This window comes from Bos taurus, chromosome 13 (assembly GCF_002263795.3).
Source record: "Bos taurus isolate L1 Dominette 01449 registration number 42190680 breed Hereford chromosome 13, ARS-UCD2.0, whole genome shotgun sequence".
Classification (NCBI taxonomy): Eukaryota; Metazoa; Chordata; class Mammalia; order Artiodactyla; family Bovidae; genus Bos; species Bos taurus.
This window is the reverse complement of record NC_037340.1, coordinates 38,004,085-38,026,832: the sequence shown is the minus strand read 5'-3', so window position 1 is coordinate 38,026,832 and position 22,748 is coordinate 38,004,085. Positions and strand designations below refer to the sequence as shown.

The following is a 22,748-nucleotide window of genomic DNA, read 5'->3' as shown; positions in this document are numbered from 1 at the left end:
GTTCCTGGAGCATAAGCTCTCCCAGTGCAGGGACGTGTCTGCTCGGTTTCCCCGGGCAGCCCTGGCGCCTAGAACAGCAACGTATGGTAGATGCCTGTCCTGCCAGGCTAATGGAGAGGTGATTTTCTAGTGCGTGAGTTCTGTGAGTGCATTATAATTCCATCTCAAGTAGCCTGGATTGCTTAAGCATCAAATATAAACATGAAACATAAAATTCCAAAGCCAAGTGACGGTGGGGTTCCCTCCAGCCTGGCTCCTGCTGGGAGCTGATGGTTACTCGTGGCCACGCTGCCGCACGTGGGCCGTCCTCTGGTCAGCAGAGCCCAGGGCTCTGGAGTGACCCTCAGCAGAGGGCTCGGGCATCTGCTGTCCCCCCAGCACCCTGCCCTGCAGGCCATTAGATTGGCCTCGGTGCCACCTGTTCTCCGCTGTCTGTCACCCATGCGGGGCCTCGCTGGACCGGGCCCTTCCCAGGTGCCTCTGCTCGTTCCGGGAGGAGAATTCGCCATGAGCATCCTTACCTCCCGACCTAGCTGAGGAGTTAGACTGGCTCGTGGGGCAGCCGAGCATATCGGTGACGTACCCTTACTAGGAGCCAAAACACTCTTTTTGGTTTGAACAATGTGCTGCCTCTGAAAAGAGGTGGATTTTATGTTTTGTGAGCAGGAGTGTTCCTTAGTGGCAGGAGGCTAACTGACATTCCATCCCCGCTCCTTTTAGACAAACTCTGTGGGGCCGAGGAGCACAAGGGCTTGATGAGGCTAACCTCCTGCCTCCCCAACCGTGCGTCCTCGGGGCAGGGGCATGGGAGCTGAGAGGGGGGTGCTTGAGCAGGGGGTCGGGCTGGTCGTAGCCCCTTCCAGGCTGAGTCCACAGCCCTCGTCTCCTCCTGCCTTTGCTTTTAGGCAGAGAAACAGTTGATCCTAGACTCCGACCCCTTCTGATGGGAGGAACTGGCCCACTCATTTCACGCAGAACCGTGAGAGATCAGGTTCTGGCCCTCAGCCCAGGTGGTAAGTTTTCCTGGCACTTTTCATTCAGTGGTTAAAAGGTTCAACTCAACTGTAGCAAAACCGATTTCCTTTTTAATTAAGACTCACCCTGCATAGGAATTAAAGGTAACTTTGTTTCTGTTGAGTATGTTTTCATTTCCCAGGAATTCTAGACCAGTTGTAGTCATAAGAAAGAAAGATAATCCTGTGGGGAATTTTGTAGTAACCACAGTGATCGGGGGAGGGGGTCAGTACAGGAGAGTGACTGGGTGACCGATGCCGAACCGGCAGTCTCAGCAACACGTTGGGGCGTGGACGGGCCGGCAGTAGCCATGGCCAGACCCAGCCACCTCTTCCCTCTTAGGTTGGAAGCCCCAGGCCTTAGCAGTCTGGTGTCAGAAGCCACCAGGGACAGTATGGGCTGTGGGGAGTTAAGGCAGGAAGTACCCGCCCGCAGGACCTTGGTCTCCACTTCCCCTCTCATGGGAGCTGCATGGTCAGAGCACGTGAGCAACCTGAGTGGTATAGGAGTGGCTGAGCCGGTACAGACCCGCAAGGCATCAGAGATGCTCCTTCCAGAGCCACCTGGACTTATTTTCCTACCACATTGGCATACGTATATTTATATGCATTAACTCTTTACTAAAGTGAAGTCGCTCAGTCATGTCCTACTCTTTGCGACCCCGTGGACTGTAGCCTACCAGATTCCTCTGTCCATGGGATTTTCCAGGCAAGAATACTGGAGTGGGGTTGCCATTTCCTTCTCCAGGAGATCTTCCCGACTCAGGGATTGAACCTGGGTCTCCCGCATTGTAGGCAGACGCTTTACCGTCTGAGCCACCAGAAAGTCCTTACTAAAGTAAAACTCTGTACTAAAGTAAAATACAAATATCGCAAAAGGCACCACTGTGTCTACAGCTTAATAAAGGTCCATGGGGCAGCACCGTGTTTAACCAGCAGACTAAGAAATGTGATCCCCCAGCAGTTCATCTGGTGCCCCTCAGCTGTTGCCCCTCCTGGAGGGTCACTGCCCTCCTGACCTTTAGCTCGCGGGTCCCTCCGCCCCCAGGTGAACTCAGGGGGAATGGACTCACACGCGTGTTGCTCTTTGGGTCTCCACTTGACGATGCATGTGAACGTGAGGTCCGTCCGTGCTCTGGGGCTGTGGTGGGTCATCCCTGTATTGTGTGTTCTCCATGTGTCACTCTGGAGGGGCACTCAGGTAGTTTCCAACTTGGGGCTTCTGTTACGATATATAATAAATTACATTATAAAGTGTAGTCTTGCCCCTGACTTTGATGACTGACAGTGTGCACTCTTCCCCCCAGCGCTGGTCCTCTGTTGTACCCCTGCCAGCGTTGTAGAGCCTGGACTGTAGTCCACAGTGGCTGACTGCAGAAAGGAACCAGGTGAGGCTGAGTTACCACTTCTCCTGATGACAGGTCCCTGCCTCCCGCCACCCTCACCCTGTCCTAGAGGTGGCAGTCCTTGGCTGCGGAGTTCTTCATCAAAGATGAGCCTTTGCAAAAGCCTTGTGGAAGGGTCAGATTTTACCAGTGGTGGTGTTTTAGTTGCTAAGTCGTGTCTGATTCTTGCAACCCCCAGGACTGTAGCCCACCAGGCTCCGCTATCCATGGCATTTCTGCCCACGAGCAAATGCTGTCCCAGCAGAAAGGAAGCCCCTTGCTGTAAATGCGGGAGAAGCTCGCAGAGAAGATCAACAAAGCCAGAGTTTCATTTTTAAAAAAGATAAGTCAGGGTGACACGTATCAAGCAAAACTGGTCATGGAAAGGGAAAATAATATTGAGTGTCAAATGGGACTTCACTACAGATGTGGTGACATTGAAAAGATGAGTGGTTTTCATGAACAACTTGTGCTCAGTAAGAGTCTACCAGTGTCCTAAGTGTTTATTAGAACCTGGAGGATCCAGGGGAGGAGGCTGCACCACACTGTACATACTAGACATCTTTTTTCATCCCAACGTGGCAATGATTTTGCAACTTTTAGCAACATAAGTCAATTTCTAGGAAAACGTAATTTAACAACACAGCTAAGAAGACAACCAAGAACCTGATGAAAGGGGTGCCTTCAGGAGCTCTATACTGAGCATCACACTAAATAGCAAGACACCCAGGTATTTCACTTTGAGATGAGAAAGAATGGGGTGCTTGCTGACACTCCTCTCATGCACAGTGTTGGCAGTCCTGCCCTGTGCCAACACTCAAGAAAAGTGAAGCTGAAGATAGAAAGATGGGAAAGAAAGGAACAGGATCTACAGGCAATATGCTTACATGTGTCGAAAAATTTTTTAATCTATACTCTTAGTAGAAACAGGCAAGGTTGCCTGGAGTGGAGGGGTGGGCAAGAATCACCAGAGATCAATTACTTGTCAGTGTCACCAGCAACAGAGAAGGAAACTTAAGAGAGGCAATGTGTGCAATAGTGTAAAAATGGAAAAACCAAAAAAAAATACCTTTCCCCAGTAAGACTGCATGGCATGTGTTCTCTTCCCCGACCAAGGTACCTGTGCTGTTGCGATATGGTTCCCGCCTGACCGATGTTTAGTGGAACTGTTGTAGGAAGGGGGAGGCCCCCCCTTCAGGGCCCCAAAAGCCGGCTCTTGTCTGACACTCGGAAAAGAATTGTCTGAGGAGACAACGTGCTGACAAAGCAAGAGATTTTATTGGGAAAGGGCACCCGGGTGGAGAGCAGTAGGGTAACGTAACCCAGGAGAACTGCTCTGCTACATGGCTCGCAGTCTTGGGTTTTATAGTGATGGGATTAGTTTTCCGAGTGGTCTTTGGCCAATCATTCTAATTCAGAGTCTTTCCTGGTGGCGCACGCATCGCTCAGCCAAGATGGATGCTAGCGAGAGGGATTCTGGGAAGAGGACGGACACGCAGTGTCTCCTTTTGACCTTTCCCGAACTCTTTTGGATGGTGGTGGCTTAGTTCCATATTCCTTACCAGGATCTCCTGTCATAAAACAACTTGTGTGAATGGTTACTAAAGGGCCTGGCCAGGGTGGGCGGTTTCAGTCAGTGTGCTTCCCCTAACAGAACCTGCATTCAGAGATGCTCAGGAGCATGGATGTGCTGGGGTTAGACTGAACGCAGTGGGAAACCATTGATCCCACTCCCTGGGAGCCCCGTGTCCGCTGCAGAAAGAACTCTGCATGTCTGAATAGCCTGTGTGTGTCTTGAGGAGTCGGGGTTCCTGATTCCTACCTTGTGGGGTATGGTCTTCACTGATGAGGCAAGAAGATTTAGATCTATTTATGTACCTAAGTTTTCCAAAGACTATTATTTTGGAGAAACACAAAAACATGTCAGTGGTTTATTTATTTATTTATTTTTCCTTAGGCAAAGAAATTGAATCTGAAATGGCCAATGAATAAGCCAAGGCTTGGAATAGAGTGCAGTTCTATTTTTGGTGTTTTAGCTTTCTTTAAAATGAATAGCATTGTTTCTTGAAAATAGGAAGTCAGTTATTTCCATCCTCTTAGAACATGAAATAGATTATTTCTGAATATATCTTTCAGTTACTGATTTTTCTCTTAGTTTTTCTGGGTTTAAAAAAAAAAAAAAGAATTAGAGGTTGCCCTTAAAATTTAAGATGAGGTGATCTGAAGATTTCATGTTAGATGGAGTTAATAAGGGAAGTGAAGTTGCTCAGTCGTGTACGGCTCTTTGTGATCCCATTGACTGTAGCCTACCAGGCTCCTCCGTCCATGTTTTCCAGGCAGGAGTACTGGAGTGTGTTGCCATTTCCTTCTCCAAAAGTGAAAGTTGCTCAGCTGTGTCTGACTCTTTGCGACCCCATGGACTGTGCAGTCCTTGGAATTCTCCAGACCAGAATACTGATGTGGGTAGCCTTTCCCTTCTCCAGGGGATCTTCCCAACCCAAGGATGGAACCCAGGTCTCCCACTTTGCAGATGGATTCTTTACCGGCTGAGCCACAGGAGAAGCCCAAATAAGCATTCTCTAAAAAGTATAGCTGGGCTTGCAGGGTAGTAAAAGAGATTGCCAGAGGCCATAAGCCCCCTGGGAGGGGGTAAGTGGCAGGGACACGGAGGCAAGCTGGCCCTGTGGTGTAAGCTGGTGTCATCATCCAGAGTCTGGGTCTTGGGTCTTTGGCTTTTACGTCCAGGTGGGAGCTGTATTGGGGGAACGGAATCTCCTCCATATTCCCGTGTAAAACCTGCGCTAAAAGGGCTGCTGGTTGGGGTGGGGCGTGGCATGGAGATGATAAGATGATTTGTCCTGAGGCAGGAGAGGCTGGGAATGTTTGGCTGGGGATGATGCTGCCGCTAAAACTCTGTCCTCACTGTTGCTTTCTCCTAAGGCCTTGTTGAAGCAGAGATAAAATAGCTCTTTGGAGACAAGCCTGAAATTCAGACCAGACAGGATTACCACTGATAAAATCCCCCCAGAGACACTATTAAGAGGTATAAAAGTACTGAAAACCAATAATGGGGAAAAAATAGCACCAGGGAAAAAACAAGGCAAACTTGGGGAAAAAAAAAAAAAAAGAACCTCAAAGGACTGATTGATTACAGAGCTGGTTAGATTCAGCTGAAGAGACAATCGGTGAAGTGGAACACAAGTCCGAGGATCTCTCCTGAGTGGTGGCAGAGGTTGAGGTGCAGTTAGGAGTTACTGAAGAAAAGCAGGAGCATTGCTTCCCAGAACCCATGAAACGTGAGAAGGCATGGTGAGCCTGAATTAGATGATTAAAAATAACTACATACCTAAAGGTTTTGTTGAATCCTCAGAACCCAAAAGATGGATCTTAAAAGTAATGAGATCTTTTTTTTTAAAAGGTCTTATAAATGATAAATTGACAACATGCCTTTTAATACTAAGCACGTCCGCCCCTCCCCCCCACCAAAAAAAAAAAAAAGCCAGAGAAATAAAACAGTATCTTCAAAGCGGTGAGAGTAAGTAACTCTCAGCATGGAATTCTGTACTCAGCTAACCATTCATGGTGAATGACAGTGAAGGAAAGAAATCCTTTCAGGGCTGCAAGAACTGAGAATGTTGCTAAGAGGAGATTCTTGATGAACCAGGTGGTCAAGGATGTGCTTTGGGGAGATTCAGAGATGCAGGAGGCCTGCGACACAGGAAGCAGTGACTAGCAGACAGACAGGGGACCATTTGGGAAATAGAAGCATGAGTGTCTGGAACTGCAGAGTACCTGCAGGTGGTCCAGGTGTGTGTGAGGGAGAAGCAGCTTGGGGGGAAAGGAACCCCCCTTCATGGAGGCCCCAGACCCAAGCCTTCTGTGGCGCTCCCTTTGCTGGGAAGTGTCTGCTGTCAGGTGTGTGTGTTAAGAGAATGTAAGGGGAAAAGGCATTTTAATCACATTTTTTTTTTATTAATCACAATTTTTTAAAAGAGCACTTGCACATAGACACACACAAAAGCAGAAGAGTGTAACTTTCAAATGCAGAGGACAAGATGTCTAGTGGAATGCAAAATAAGAAAATAAGTGAGGAATAAGCAAAGAAAAAGTACTGTAGACAAGAATAACAAGATGAAGGTGTAAATGAGTCCAAATACACAGCAAATCACAGTAGATGTTGATGAACTGGACCTACCAGTTACAAAGACAAATTGCCATGCTCGTCTTAATATAAAATCCAGCTATATGCTATTTTTAAGAGTTCCACTTAAAACATGACCCCAGAAAGGTTGGAAGTGAAGAACAGAAAATGATTCTAGGCCAATATTAACCCTCCCCAGAAATTGATGTAACTTTTAAAATAATCAGACAATGAAGTGAAAAAAAATCATTAGGGATAAAGAGGATCACTTTATAATAGAGGATAAAATAGTAGACACTTTATTAGGAAGATGTCACAGTTCTGAGTTTTTTTGTTTTTTTTTTTTTTCGTATTAAAGACACATTCTTTAATGACTGAAGAAGGGTCTTCATCATACACTTAAAATAAGGCAAATGCTCAGGACTGTGGCTCTGCACTCTGAGTCACAGCCACAGTGGGCACAGGGGTGAACATGCCTAGGAGAGCTCCGCCTTCAGTGCATTTCTTCATAAGTTTTGTTCAAGACAAAACCTTCCTTGACCCCAAACGAACAAACACAAGACTGACTTCAAGTGATGGACACAGCACATGGCCACGGAGATCCTCAGAGCTCCCTGTACTGATACACTAACGCCAGCGTCAGAAATGGGCCTGTGGCCTTGGGGAACGATCCAAACCCTGACTCAGCTTTCTGAAGCAAATGGTGTGACGAAGGCAGGTCAGGGGAGCCGAGTCTGCAGGAGGACACGGCGGCCCGACCTGTTCTGGCGACAGTGTCACCGGTGGCTCCCGTGCCTGCTGACACAGACACCACCAGGGCAGACACCCCGAGCCACCAGGCAGGACGCCGGAGAGGCCAGAGAAGTGGTGCGGGTGGGCAGCAGGGCGCCCGGTTCTGGAGGAGACGCTGACTGCAGCCCCTCACGTGTGCAGGGTGATTTTATATTCTAATAAGATGCCCTCCCAATAAAGCACAGATTGACAGATTCCCAGGAGAAACTGACAAATCCATGCTCATGGAGGGAGATTCTTAAAGCTCTCAATAGCTGTTAGATTAAATTGACAGAAAATGAATGGGGTTCTACAGAAGGTTATACACTGGAACATGCGGCCTTCAGTCCACAGGGTACATTGTGGTTGTTCAGTCACTCTCAGTCCGACTCTTTGCAGCCTCATGGACTGCAGCACGCCAGACCTCCCTGTCCCTCACCATCTCCTGGAGTTTGCCCAAGTTCACATCCATTGAATCGGTGATGCCATCCAGCCATCTCATCCTCTGCCACCACCTTCTCCTTCTGCCTGCAGTCTTTGCCATAGGACATGTTCGTAAAAGCTGACCACAATCTAGCAAAACACCCCAACACCATAATCCAAGCCAGTGCTTTATCAGACTGCAGGCCCAGCGTGTTATGACCCTCAAAGTCAATTTAATTTGTTGTGAAAAACTTTAAAAAAATGTTGATGGCTTAGTAGATACCAGTGCATGACACATGCAAATATTGAGTTACTGTTTCATGAAAGTCTTATTATTTATATGTTCATATACATACTGTTGGAGAAGGCAATGGCACCCCACTCCAGTACTCTCGCCTGGAAAATCCCATGGGCGGAGGAGCCTGGTGGGCTGCAGTCCATGGGGTCGCTAAGAGTCGGACACGACTGAGCGACTTCACTTTTCACTTTCATGCATTGGAGAAGGCAAGGGCAACCCACTCCAGTGTTCTTGCCTGGAGAATCCCAGGGACGGGGGAGCCTGGTGGGCTGCCGTCTCTGGGGTCGCACAGAGTCAGACACGACTGAAGCGACTTAGCAGCAGCAGCAGCAGCAACATACGTACTGTTGGAGAAGGAAGTGGCAACGCACTCCAGTATTTTTGCCTGGAGAATCTCATAGACAGAGGAACCTAGCAGGCTACAGTCCATGGGGTCACAAAGAGTCGAACACGACTGAGCAACTTCACTTTCACTTTCATACATATTGTGCATATAAGAGGGTGCATGTATGTGTCCTGGGTCAAGTTATCTTCCTGGATCATGGTTACAAGTGTAAAAGCTTCGACCTGTATCACACAGAATGGATCCTCTGATGGACAGTGCAGTTGAATTAGGATTGTTGATGGTAATTCAAAGCCCTCACATGTTAGAAATGTTAAGAATGTTAGGAATGTTAAGTTAACGCTGCCACTTGGTGAGTCAGAGGTCTTTTGGGAACTGGAAGATACTTCAAACTGAGCACCGATGAAAATAGTGCATTGTAGCTTGGAGGATGAAGCTACAGTAGTACTTTACAGGAAAACTTATTACCTTAAATGTTTCCTACAAGAAAAAAGAAAAAAAGCCCTGAAAGTTTATAAATGTTCATGTCAAGCAGTTAGAAAGAACAGAAGGAACCAATGAAAGTTAGAAGAAGGAGTGATGAAAATTAATTATGTAGACTGAATCACAAACCCATAAACGGGTCCTGGAATCATCACTGAAATTGAAATAGCAGTTAAAGTCAGCTCTCTACCAAAGGGAACCTTCATACACAGTTGGTGGGGATGTCAATTGGTGCAGCCACTGTGGAAAAGAAGAGTATAGAGGTTCCTCAAAAAACTAAAAATAGAACAACCATATGACCCAGAAGTTCTGCTCCTGGGTATGTATCAGAAGGAAAACAAAAGCACTAGTTCAAAAAGACACATGCACCCCAGTGTTCCTAGCAACAGTATTTACAATAGTCTAGAGGGGAAACAACATGCATGTCCACAGACATGTGAATGGATAAAGAAGATGTCAGATGCGTATATTATATATAGTGAAATACTGATGGAATACTACTCAGCCATTAGAAAAAGAATGAAATTTTGCCATTTGCCACAACATGGGTGGACCTAGAGGGTGCTGGACCTAGAGGGTATTGTGTGAAGTGAGATGAGTCAGACAGAAAGAAAAATACCACGTGCTATCACTTATATGTGGAATCTAAAAAATACAATGATCTAGTGAATATAACAAAAAAGAAGCAGATTCACAGATAATAGGAAATAAATTAGTGTTTACCAGTGGGGGGATGGGAAGGGGGAGGGGCTGGACAGGGAAAAGGGATTAAGAGGTATAAAATAAGCTACAAAAATAAAATGAAATAAAACAAGCCCTAAAAGTATATTGTACAACATGGGGAGCATAACCAATCTTTTATAATAACTATGGATGGAGCAGCTTTATACTTAAAAAACCTTTAAAAATTGTGAGTCACTATGATGTACATCTGTAACTTATATAATCTTATACAGCACCTATATTTCAATTTTTTAAAAAAGCAGCTCTATACCCACTCCTCCCCCTCCAGGAACAGATCGCGAAAAACCAGACTCTGACGGTTTTACAGGCCATTTCTTCTGAATCTGCAAAGAACAGAGGGAAAGGGGTGATCCTCAGCTTATGAGACTGAGGCGACCTTGCTGCCAAGACTGTGGAAGCACAGTCTGAGGACGATTCTGCCTCCCCTCACATGAGAGCTCACCCCCCCGAATCCCCCAGAAAAATGTCAACAGACCAAATCTAGTGAGGGATTATGAAGGAAAAGACTCACCATCAAGAAGTGTCTACACACTCAGAACCATCTGTGAGTTAACACTAGAATGTATGTTATTTTAGTTCAACCCATTTCAGATTAGAGAAAATATCGAGTGATAAAGAAAAAGCACTTGTTCAAACTTAATGCCCAGTTATTAAAAAGGAAAGGTAACTAGGAATATAAGACAGCTTAACCTGATACTCATAAAAAGTTTTCTACCAACACAGCATCGAATAGTGACACATCAGAAATGGAGACTCAGCGACAAGACCAGCAAGCCTGCTCAGAGTTCTTGCCGGGCTCAGGGACATGAGAAAAAGAGATGCGATGATATGGCTTAGAAAGCAAGAAACGGCTGTCTTTTTTCATAGGTGATTTTTTTTTTTCTTGAAGAGAATCCATAAACTCCTGTATTTGAGGAAAGTTTAGCGTAATATCTGGGTAAACAACACACATGCAAATATGAATAACTTTGCTGGATGCCTGTAGCTAGAAATAGAAAAAGGTATCTTTTTCTTGTACACTTAAAAATAGCAATAACCTTAAAAACAAAAAAGACGTGTAAGACTTTCTATAGAGATCATTAAAGCTCTTTGCAAGTATAATATAAAAGGATATTTAAATAAGTGGAGTGCTACACGCTCTGTTCAGTGACAGTTCCCATGGTGTACAGTCAGCTGTCCCCACCTTCATCTGTAAATTCAGTCTGTTTCAAAAATCCCGATGGAATTGGGATTTGGAGGGGATGTGTGGGCCAAAATGTGGTATTGATGCTGGGCACAGATAAGTATGCAGGTGGGACAGAGTGTAAGTCCATCAGACCTGGTGGCACAGAGGCAACTGTGCAAGGAGGAGAAGGGAGGAGAGTGGACCAGTTCAGAAGGGGTGCCAGGTAATTTAAGCCATGAGAGAAGCTGACACTGTTTCCTGTCATATGCCAGAGTAAATCCCAGGTGATTAAACCAAACTACGAAAAGCTTTCTGAAGTGTGTGGCAGAAAATAAAACAGTAAAGGGCTTCTCTCCCAGTGGCTGGGACCTGGGTGGCTGAGGCAGGGGTGTAGGGAGGTTTTCACTCTGTATCAGCTGTTTTGTGCCTTTCAAGTTTTGGCCCCTGGGAGTGCATTGCCTCTTTACACGACTGAGTGATTATTTAGATTGAAAGGAGAGCAAAAGTTTTTTCCTTAAAAGAAAAAGGAAACAGATTATCTTTGACTCTGTGGCTGGTGTGCTAAGTCGCTCAGTTGTGTCCAACTCTTTGCAACCCCATGGACTGTAGCCTACCAGGCTCCCCTGTCCATGGGATTCTCCAGGCAAGAATACTGGAGTGGGTTGCCATGCCCTCCTCCAGGGGATCTTCCCGACCCAGGAATTGAACCTGCGTCTCTTACATCTCCTGCATTGGCAGGTGGGTTCTTTACCACTAGTGCCACCTGGGCAGCCCCAGACTCTGAGGCAATAGCTGTGATACAAGAAAACACTGTGAAAACAAGATGGTTGAAAATGAAACCAAAGACTTGTTATTCAGTTGCTAAGTTACGTCAGCTCTTTGCACAACGCCATGGACGGCAGCACACCAGGCTTCCCTGTCCTTCACCATCTCCTGGAGTTTGCTCAAACTCATGTCTGTTGAGTCAGTTATGCCGTCCAACCATCTCATCCTCTGTTACCACCGCTGTCTCTTCTTGCCCTCAGTCTTTCCTAGCATCAGGGTGTTTCCCAAGGAGTCAGTTCCACAGACTTGGATACATTGAAAACAACAAATGGTTCATATCCAAGCTATGTAAAGGACACCTATAAATCAAAGAAAAAGGCAGCCCTTCAGAAGACAGGCCAAGCATGTGAGCAGGCTACATCACAGGAGAAGTGTGAAATGCTCATCTCCGTGGGAGGCCCAGCATCACTGGCATCTGGCGGGGACATGTCTAGAGGGTGAGGGGAGGATGGGGCCTCGTGTTGCCCCAGGGAGCAGTTGGCAGCATCTGGTGGCACAGTGCCCACCCTGGGCCAATGGTGTGTTCTGGAGGATAAAATGTTGCCCAGTGACACTCGCAGGGCTGGTCCCATGCAGCCCTTGCCAGGGTGGTCCTGGGCTTGACCGGTGGGCACCCATGGGTGAGCTTGGGAGTACGTTGGGTGTTGGTCCTCTGTGGAAGGAAAGATGAGACACTGAATGTTTATCTAAAGTAAATGGGGGAAACGTTTGGATTTGCTAAACCTGGGTGGTGGATAAATGGACGTTCAGAGTATTTTTCTTAATCTTCTGTATATTTGAGATACTTGATGATGCAGTCATATCTGCTAATGTCCCTATTCTGTTGTCATTCTGTTTTAGTTTTGTGCCTTCCTGGTAAGTCACCTTACACCCAGGAAATGGGGCTGGGTCTCTTTGACACCCCCCTCCCCACCCCCTGCTATAGTTTCTCGGAGTGCCCACACATGGCCCCCCATGGCACAGCTGGGTGGTGACACGACCCAGCCCCAGGAGTGCTGTTGAGAGTCCTTTTGCAGAACCACCCCAAATCCCTGTTGCCAGATTGGACTGACCTCGCTAAACTGCACTAGCCTGGTCAGACTGAGTGAATCAGCAACAGTAGTCCATGCTTGGGGTGTCCACACAACCTCTGTTCCCCAGTCCTTACTCCCAGGAGCGGAAGAAAGCCATGCCCTCAGCACCTCCAAGGTGGGCCCAGGGTTTCAGCCATGGAGCCTGGGAGTGGTTCCTGAGCCTCGGGCCGGCCGTCTGCTCCCTGTGCTGGCTGGCCTTCTGCTTCACACACTAAGCAGATCAGCCGTTGTAAATAAACGTGTACATTTCGTAGAAGTTTCTGGGATCGACAGCACAGATTCTCTGTGGTCAGCCCACTCGGGATGCAACGGCACACAGCACAGTCTAGTGGAAAACCTTGTGGGAGGTTTCTGCCAGGGTCCTTTGACTGTGTGTGGAGCACCTGGCAGGCTAACCTCGAAGACTGACCTTGAGTGTATTTGGAAGCGTAGGAAGTGATGGCCTCAGATGTCCGTCTGCCCATGCAGAGGGAAATACTCTCGCAGCTGGCTTCTCTCCACTCTGCCCCCGACAGAGAATATCTTGTATCCTGTGTTTGCCTAACTTGAGAGCCAAAGCCAGCTTTTCATCCATGGCTTTTCTGCCCAAACCACTCGGCTGCAGAATCCATGGTGCTAGAAAGGGGATGAAATTGGGGGTGGCAGTGGTGGGGGAGCTGAGATGGGGCAGGGCAATGCCTGTCCTGGGGGCTGGGGGCCCAGGGCCTCCATGGGACCTGCCTGCCAGGGCACGTTGGGGACCCAGGGCTTGCAGACCCGCAGCCGCATGACCCGGGCCCCTGGCCAGGTGCTGCCTCTGGAGAAGAGTGTTGCAGAGGGGTTTTGTATCCACTCTTTCTCGGGTTCTTTTCCTGGATATTGGGTAGAGTTTCCTGTGCTGCACAGTAGGTCGGAGGATTTTTGTCACCTGAATAGGATGGATGTCATGATTATGCTATTGCCTCATACCTGAAGCATGTCCATGTTGGCAGAGTTCTGAGGGGTCCTTGTGAGGACCCAGCATTTCAGTTGTGGACGCCCACCGAACAGCAGGGATTAGAAGGGGATGGTGGAACCTTCCAGCTTCTTGTCCCCACCCTCCCACCTCCTGGGCCCCTCCCTCCAGGCTTTTTGCACTCAGCTGTGAGTGTGGTCCCGGAGGCTCCTGACCTCTGTGTGTGTGGCACCCACGGCCAGAGGTCAGAACTCGCTGCCCCAAGACCTGGAGGCTCCATGAGCCCCCTCGGGCTTGTGGACGAGGATGTGGAGTTTGACCCAGAGCTGCAGCCCCCGGCAACAATCTGGGAGAGGTAAGTGTCCAGCTGCCCCTGAGGAAGGTGCTGCCCTGGAGAGCAGGGCATACATAGTCCACCCTCCTCCTGCAGGGGTTTCGTAGAAAGACAGCAAAGTCATACGTTTTTCCTACAATGAGAGTGATTTTCCTTAGAATAGGATGCTGAGCTCAGTCCCTCCTCTCAAACCCGCTAATGTCAAAATTTGGATTCCATGGCTGTTTAGAAGCCCCCACTCGCACAGGAAGAGAAATCTCATTTTAAGCCACTGAGAAGCCTGGGCCTGGCCTATCCCAGCTCCAGAGATTTGGGGAACCGCTTAGCTCTCCTCCTTTGCCCCTGCCCTCCCCCAGCCTCTCACACACGCGTTCCCATAGCTACTGCACTGCTGGTCCTCCTGGGTCAGCAGGTCAGGTCTGACCCCAGGTCAGGGCACTGGAACTATGATACCAGCAGCAAAATTAGTTGGTAAACGTTGAGTGTATCCAAGAAACGGACCCCTTGGAGTTCCTCGCTGAAGTCAGGTATAGCCCGGCTGACAGCTGTTGGGTGTGGACCTGGCCACCTCCAACCTTGTGGACTTTGGTCCCCAGCCAGCGAGAAGGGTAGTTCATACTCGTGGTTGGGAGTGTGTCATCAGACAAAGGGTCCTCTCCCCAAGGTGAGGAGTGGACCTGGTGACGCTGTCCCCCTCCCTCTTTGCAGCCTCTGGATGTGGAATTCAGACCTGAGGTCTGATATTTCCTGTTTCCTAATGTGCGGATTCACAGGCTCCGATTTTCCTCACCACATGTTGATCACCTTTGGGATTGTAATGTGCAGGTTCTCATCTCTGCCCCTGGGTGGGTACTTGTGTTTATCAGGCCTGGGGAAAAGGGGGCAGCAGAGAAAGAGCGCTCATGAGACCCGCTGGCCTGGATGCTGTGAGCGAGAGCCAGCAGCTGTGTTTGATTTGACTCACATGGTATTCTTAATATCAGTCAACTTGAGTTGAGGAGGGGAAAAATCTGTCCTGATATGAGAAGGCAAAAGATACATCAACCTAGTGCTCACGTTTCTACAGTCATCACCTGTGACCGGGTGACTCCTGCTCCTGATGTAGTTGGCACTCTGACACAGTCCTTACCACTTCCAGTTACCTAACACTGGCCGTGCTTGTGTTCATGTGCATCTTTGACCCTGTGGTGGAGAACATCTTGACCTGGGGTCACGGCTCCTGAGTTGCATGGGCGCCACATGCCCTGGTCATGGAGCTGCCTGCTGCCATCTCTCCATGGCTTCATGTGTCCCAGCTTGTGTAAAAGTTGCTCACTTCTGAGGGGGCAGGGAGAACAGGTGACAGCAGAGATTGCCTGGTTTGTTTCTTCTTTGATTTTATCAGTCTGAAGGATTAGTGGAACCATATGTTAGGTGCTGCGAGTGGGGACGGTGACTGTCAAATGCCTCGGTTTCTACAGAAAGTAACTGCCGTGTATGTATTTGGCAGGTGAAAGGAAAACCAGCCAGGATGGATATTTACGACACTCAGACCTTGGGGGTTGTGGTCTTTGGTGGATTCATGGTTGTTTCTGCCATCGGCATCTTCCTCGTGTCAACCTTCTCCATGAAGGAGACGTCGTATGAAGAAGCTCTGGCCAACCAGCGCAAGGAAATGGCGAAGACCAACCACCAGAAAGTGGAGAAGAAGAAGAAGGAGAAGACAGTGGAGAAGAAAGGAAAGACCAAGAAAAAGGAGGAGAAGCCCAACGGGAAGATACCTGACCATGAGCCCACCCCTGGAGTGACCATCCTCCCCAAGGACCCAGTGTGGGCACCTGCAGTGGCGGTGGCTCCAACCTCAGTCCAGTCCCCTGTGGTCACTGCCCCTGTAGCCACAGTATCAGCCATGCCTCAAGAGAAGCTGGCTTCTTCCCCAAAGGACAAAAAGAAGAAGGAGAAAAAAGTGGCAAAGGTGGAACCAGCAGTCAGCTCTGTAGTGAATTCCATCCAGGTTCTTGCCTCAAAGGCTGCCATCTTGGAAGCTGCTCCCAAGGAGGTGCCTATGGTGGTGGTGTCCCCAGTGGGCGCCAAAGGTAGTGCCCCTGCTACTAGCTCTACACAGGGCAAGAAGGGAGAGGGGGCCCAGAACCAAGGCAAGAAGGGAGAGGGGGCCCAGAACCAAGGCAAGAAGGGAGAGGGTGCCCAGAACCAAGGCAAGAAGGGAGAGGGGGCCCAGAACCAAGGCAAGAAGGGAGAGGGCGCCCAGAACCAAGGCAAGAAAGCAGAGGGCGCCCAGAACCAAGGCAAAAAAGCAGAGGGCGCCCAGAACCAAGGCAAGAAGGCAGAGGGGGCCCAGAACCAAGGCAAGAAGGCAGAGGGGGCCCAGAACCAAGGCAAGAAAGCAGAGGGCGCCCAGAACCAAGGCAAGAAATCAGAGGGGGCCCAGAACCAAGGCAAGAAATCAGAGGGGGCCCAGAACCAAGGCAAGAAGGCAGAGGGGGCCCAGAACCAGGGCAAGAAGGTAGAGGGTGCCCAGAACCAGGGCAAGAAGGCAGAAGGGGCCCAGAACCAGGGCAAGAAGGTAGAGGGTGCCCAGAACCAGGGCAAGAAGGCAGAAGGGGCCCAGAACCAGGGCAAGAAATCAGAGGGGGCCCAGAACCAAGGCAAGAAGGGAGAGGGGGCCCAGAACCAAGGCAAGAAGGCAGAGGGGGCCCAGAACCAAGGTAAGAAATCAGAGGGGGCCCAGAACCAAGGCAAGAAATCAGAGGGGACCCCCAACCAGAGCAAGAAGGTAGAGGGGGCCCAGAACCAAGGCAAGAAGACAGAGGGGGCCCAGAATCAAGGCAAGAAGGCAGAGGGGGCCCAGAACCAAGGCAAGAAGGCAGAGGGGGCCCAGAACCAAGGCAAGAAGGCAGAGGGGGCCCAAAATCAGGGCAAGAAGGCAGAAGGGGCCCAGAACCAAGGCAAGAAATCAGAGGGGGCCCAGAACCAAGGCAAGAAGGCAGAAGGAACCCCCAACCAGGGCAAGAAGGCAGAGGGGGCCCAGAACCAGGGCAAGAAGGTAGAGGGGGCCCAGAACCAGGGCAAGAAGGCAGAGGGGAACCAGAACCAGGGAAAGAAATCAGAGGGAACCCCCAACCAGGGCAAAAAGGCAGAGGGGGGCCAGAACCAAGGGAAGAAATCAGAGGGGGCCCAGAACCAGGGCAGAAAGGCAGAGGGGGCCCAGAACCAAGGCAAGAAAGCAGAGGGGGCCCAGAACCAGGGCAAAAAAGCAGAGGGGAACCAGAATCAGGGGAAAAAGGCAGAGGGGAACCAGAATCAGGGCAGAAAAGAGCAGAGTACCCTGGACCAGGGCAAAATGGTAGAAGTGGTTCAAAACCAGAGTAAAAAAGCAGACGGGACCCCCAACCAGGGCAAGAAGGCAGAGGGGGCCCAGAACCAGGGTAGGAAGGCAGAAGGGACCCCCAATCAGGGCAAGAAGGCAGAGGGGGCCCAGAACCAGGGCAAGAAGGCAGAGGGAGCCCAGAACCAGGGCAAGAAGGCAGAGGGGGCCCAGAACCAGGGCAGAAAAGTGGAGGCAGGCCAGAATCAGGGCAAAAAGGCAGATTCAGTTGCTAATCAGGGCACAAAGGTGGAGGGTATTGCGAACCAGGGGAAAAAAGCAGATGGGACCCCAAATCAAGGGAAAAAGGCAGAGGGAACTTCAAACCAAGGCAAAAAGTCAGAAGGGTCCCCCAACCAGGGCAAGAAGGTGGATGCATCTGCCAATCAGGGTAAAAAGGCAGAGTCAGCTCCTACCCAGGGCAAAAATGCAGACATGGTCCAGAGCCAGGAAGCACCAAAGCAAGAGGCTCCTGCAAAGAAGAAGTCTGGGTCAAAGAAGAAGGGTGAGCCTGGTAAGTAGCTTTGGTTTCTTTATTAATGTGGAGAGACGAGCTGTCTCTAAGTGGCTTGTAGATTCCCTGTGGGGAAGCCATCTGTATCAGTCAGCTATTGCCACAACAAGGCTGCATAACAAACATCCCCGAACTGAGGGCCCTGCAGCATCAGTCATTCATTCTTGCTCATGTTTCTGTTGATTTGGGTGGAAGTTGACTGGTCTGTGTTACCTCTAACTAGTTTGGCTCCTGCCACAGGTTGACTTGTGGGTCAACTTCCACGTGTTCATTCTGGGGCCCAGGCCAAGGCATCAGTGACTCTCGAGGGCAGAGGACCTTCTCATGGTTGTGGCAGAGCTGTAAAAAGGCACTTCTCAAACCAGGGTCCTGTTGCCTAGAGCAAGTTGTGAGACTGAGGCTGAGTCAACAAGAGGAAGTCCAGTGGGGAAAGGTGTGAGTTCGGAAGAGGTGACGATTCCCTCTACCACACTGTCAAGAACGAGAACAGTTCTGTGTCTTGCAGTCTCTCTTGAAAGTCTGGCAGCGTTCTGTCAGCCTGTTCTGCATTCTTGCCTCCCGCGGTGCTTTAGCATAGCTTTGTTCTTTTCTCCATGTTTATTGAGTGAATGACAGCAGGATGCTATTCCTAAGAAGCAGTGGTGTCCACACCCCCTGCCTTCCAGGTTTCCCTCTTTGCTACCTCCCATCCCAGTTGTGGGAGGGAGCATTATAGAACATTAAAATAGATATTATGTATCAGATACACATGTTGTTAGATAATGCATAGAACATGGATTTCCCATTACCTTTTCAGAGCAGATCACTGTAGAAACTCGACCTGTGAGTTCCTGTTTCATGTCCACCCCTCACTTGATAGAGTAGTCCAGTGTTTCCTTGCTCCCTCCGTCCCCTTTCTCTCTTTTTCTCTTGCTAGATTTCTTTCTTTCTTAGATTAGCCATTAGTCAACTCGGAAGATTAATTGCATTTGTCTTGGTGAGGCATCTTAGGGGCCTGAAATGTTGGGGTCTCTGCCAAGTTAGGCAAGCCCTCTGTTTGTAGCTGTCTCCCCTCTCTTGTCTTTTTCTGAAGCTGTATCCGCTTTTCTGCTGGGGGAACATTCTCTCAGACCACACTGTGCTCTGTGTGAGGTTCAGGGACCAGCCTACGTTTGCCCCACAGGTCATGACAACCTCTCAGGCCCTTTAAAAACCCACTCAGCCTTGGCCCTGGCCCCACGGGTGGAGGGAGCACACTTCCCTGTCTTCAAGGCAATGCTGTACCTGACCCGGGGCCAAGGGCCCTGGAGGCAGACGGCAGAGATGTAGGTGAGAGCTGGTCTGTTCTCTGGCTTCTCCTGTATCAGAGCTTCCTGGGATCATCATGACCCTGTAAGGCCGTGGACATTTGAAATAAGGTATGAAACAGAAACTTCACATTAGAAAGGAAGGCAGAATTGGCAGGTAACAAAAAGCGTTGTTGGGAGGAAGACCTAACTTTTGACCTGTGTGAACCCACAAAGCCGCTCACCTGAGGTGTAGGATAAGAGGAAGTTTGAACAGGAAAAAATACTGCGGTTCAGGACAAGAAAGATTATACATGATAGAATGATTATCACTCCCTGGTTACTTAGTAGTTTATTATTCTTCCTGCCAAAATTTCAATGGGCTTGAAAGTCGCCTCTTGAGGGAAAAATAAGTAAGAATACTGAATAGATTTTTAAGTGACTGTTGGAAGGCTGGTTCTGACTGATATGTGAACACTTTCTCAAACTGTTGGAATGACAATAGGGTGCTGGCCCGAGGCCAGCAGGTCAGGAAGAAGGATGGTCCTGAATAGACTGTGTTGTCGTCCATGGCCTGAGCATAATGTAATGTATTTAAATGCTCTGAAGCAGTGAGCCCTTCTGTTGCTGCTAAAATTAACTGCCTCAGTGACGTCCGTGTCCCACCAGGTGAGGGTCTCCATAGCATCAGGTCCTAGATGTGTTGCTGCTTCATCAGAAGGCAGGTGCGTTTTTAACTTAGGGAGACAGCCCCATCCACCTTGCCCACCAAAGGCCTGGCACGGCGGACGGTCCCCTCAGTGATGAGCCCACGTGAGCATCTCACGTGGCTGTGTGGAGATGCAGGTAACGTTGGAGGCCATTAGGAACCCAGGTGTGGACTAGAGGAAAGCACTTGGTTATGAAACAGAAAGTTGGGTTCTCTTGCCACTGTCTGGAGAAGAGGGAATTCATGGAATCCTTGTGAAGTAGAAATTTCTGGAATTGAAGCTCCCGAGCGTTGGTGGCACCGTCCAGGCCTCCCCTGGTTTGCTGTCTTGAGAGTCACCGCAGCTAGCGTCTGCGTTGGTCAGGAAAGCAGCTTCTTGCCCAGGAAGTGTGTGGCTGTGGCTGTGCTTTGGGACCCTCTTGACAGGACTGTCTCTCCAGCTCCTGGACTTGCGTCCACGTGAACGTGGCGCAGACCAGGCCCCCTGAACCGGACACACGGGCTTGGGCTGGACAGGAGGCACCTTCTGAGTTGGGCCTGAGCCCTTATGCTGCCAGGGGGCTTGGTTTGTGGGTGTCACTGAGGCGGGGAGGGGGGCAGGAGGGCGCCTGGGGAACCCTCCTCTTAGACTCTGTGCCCTGGCTTTATGCCAAATGCCATCCATCCTGCAGACTTGGGCCTAAACCCTGGGCCAGAGACCACACCAGCTGGACCCCGCCAGCCTCTGGGAGGTGGAGATGCCCTTAGGCCCCACGAGTCATATGCTCACAGGTCTACGTGGGAGAAAGGCCGTCTTTGAGGGGAGGTCTGTGAGTGACTTATTTTCTTCCCTTCACCCATCTACACTTTCTAGTTTTTCTATAACATGTATTCTTGTTAGTGGGAGAGAAAAATTCCACATTGGTCTATGAGTTGAGGAAACAGGCCCTCATTGGACCATGGTGGAGCTTGCACCCCTTTGGGTGTCAAGAGGCAGCCCAGCCCTGACCGCAGGACCCCAAGTGGCCTCTGAGCAGCGAGAGGGCCTCCTGCTTCTTTGGGGGCCCCGGGTGAGGAAGGAAGCGGCCAGTCCTTCTCAGTGTGTCCCCACCCCTGGGCACCCAGCTGACGGTGGGCACTAAGGTCGGATGAGAGAGAAAGGAGGTTTTTGCATCCTGGGGCCATCAACTCCGTGTTGTGAGAGGCCTCCTGCTGCTGCCAGACCCCGGGAAACGCAGGACTGGAGCCGTGTTCTGTGACCCAAAGTGGCCGGGAGAACATCACTCCAGGTGTGTGTAGTCTGCAGGGCCCCATCTCAGGCTGTATGACTGGACAGGAACTGCACCCCGGGGTCCTGCTGCACCCCAGCCTGGGGTGAGGGCAGGGGTCCTTCTATGCGTTTATCCCCCAGCGTTCTATAAGGTGGGCTTGTATCTCTGCCTGTTCTCTGACGGCAGTAACTAGAGTTCAAGTCTGTTTTGAGATTTCCCAGAAGGGGTGGGGGGGTGAGGCACCCTGGGCCTGGGTCTCCATCTGCGCCCGCCCCTCTCCCCAGGATATGGGGGCTGGTGAGACCATGCTTGATCCTCTCTTTCAAACTAAACTCGGTTTCTCAGGGTCGGAAGCTCTGAAGAAAACTACCGGCTCATGAGCCTTTATTTAATTCACTTTCTGTGTAAGTTCTTCAAACCCAACTTTTCCTTTTCTTCTTTTTCAAAAGAACAAAACATCCCCTGGGGAGGCGAGTCTCGTGTCAGTGCGGCACTGTCACGCCTTAGAGAAGCTGCTGGAAGACGTTCTTCCAGAGCTTTCCGGTCATTCCTGGTCAGCCCTCTCACACATGGCAGCACCAGGTCTCCCATCGTTGCCGGGACAGGGGCCCAAGGCTGTCCGTCCCCCGTCCTTTCTGCCGGCCGTAGGTCAGACCTCATGGCTGTCTGAGGCCCGAGGAAGGATCTCGCCCACAGGTCCTCCAGGGTTGTATTTCTTAAAGAAATACTGTGATGTGTTCTTTTTTTTTTTTTTCAGATCTAAAATGGATTTTATTAAAATTGGTGTGGGGGTAACAAAAAGTATATAAAGAGAAAAATAAAGTCATTCAATTTGTAGAATTAAAAAAAAAAAATTCCATGAGGCATCATTATATGGACAAGCTCCCAGTCTATCAGCAGATGACTTTTGTCTCTAACCAGATGAGAAGGCCTGACTCAGAGGCCCCGGTACGGTTGCTCTCGACATTACTTGTGCTTTGCTCCAGTGCCCTCGAGATGCGAGGTGCCCGGGGCCAGTGCACCACCGTGCAGGGCCCTCACCCTGTCAGGGCAGACGGCCCGGGTGGTGCTGGGCTCTGGCCTGAGACGGGCTTGCAGTCGACCATCTTTGTGCTGCCAGGGCCCGTCCACTGCCATAGTCTCAGCCCGGCCGGAGCCACAGCTGCGCCTCTGCCGCATCTGGGGGCTCTTCCATTGAGGGCCTGGGGGGGACCCCTTTCCTGAAGGCTCAGGAGAATCCTTCACGGCCACTGTCCGTGCTCCTGGGGGGTGGGGGCCGTGATGGTGCTGGCTCAGTTTCCTGTTTCTGGAGATGGGTGGCCTGCCGGCCACTCTGAATGGGGGCCGCCCTCTGCCCTTGGGGTCAGCGGGAGTCAGGAGCTTGTCTTGTCTCTGAGTCTCATGATTGGTCGAGAAGTGCTGGCTTCTAGGAGGGCAGGGGGCCCTTCCTGGGGGCCTGGGCCTGTGGCCTGGGTATGGCTCAGGTGACTGGGGATGTCCTGGAGGGCTTCCCGAGGCTGGACTCTGGCTTCCTGTCCAGGGGACCATGCACGGCCCCCCACCCACACAGTTGGGGTGACAGCTGTGCAGAGGCATTGGGGACTGGTCTGGATGTCCTCCCCCCGCCCTGACACTGCACCGTGTGTCCCGCCCTCAGAGCCCCAGGCTTAACACGGGGTCTCTGTCGCCGCCCAGTTTCCTAAGCACGCTCAGC

General features: G+C 50.2%; 1 protein-coding gene across 4 annotated transcripts in view; it reads left to right on the top strand.

Moving 5' to 3' along the window:
* RRBP1 (ribosome binding protein 1) overlaps positions 1-22,748 on the top strand; it is a 48,206-nt gene that overhangs the window by 5,683 nt on the left and 19,775 nt on the right. For 2 of the 4 annotated variants that reach the window (XM_025001030.2, XM_025001026.2), the window contains exon 2: positions 15,422-17,810. In XM_025001030.2, the coding sequence (XP_024856798.1) occupies positions 15,443-17,810 (2,368 nt within the window). In that variant the 5' untranslated portion in view covers positions 15,422-15,442. Of the gene's footprint in view, positions 1-905; positions 1,014-2,228; positions 2,402-15,421; positions 17,811-22,748 lie in introns of those variants that run through there. The other 2 variants (XM_025001027.2, XM_025001029.2) reach the window with 2 other exon arrangements.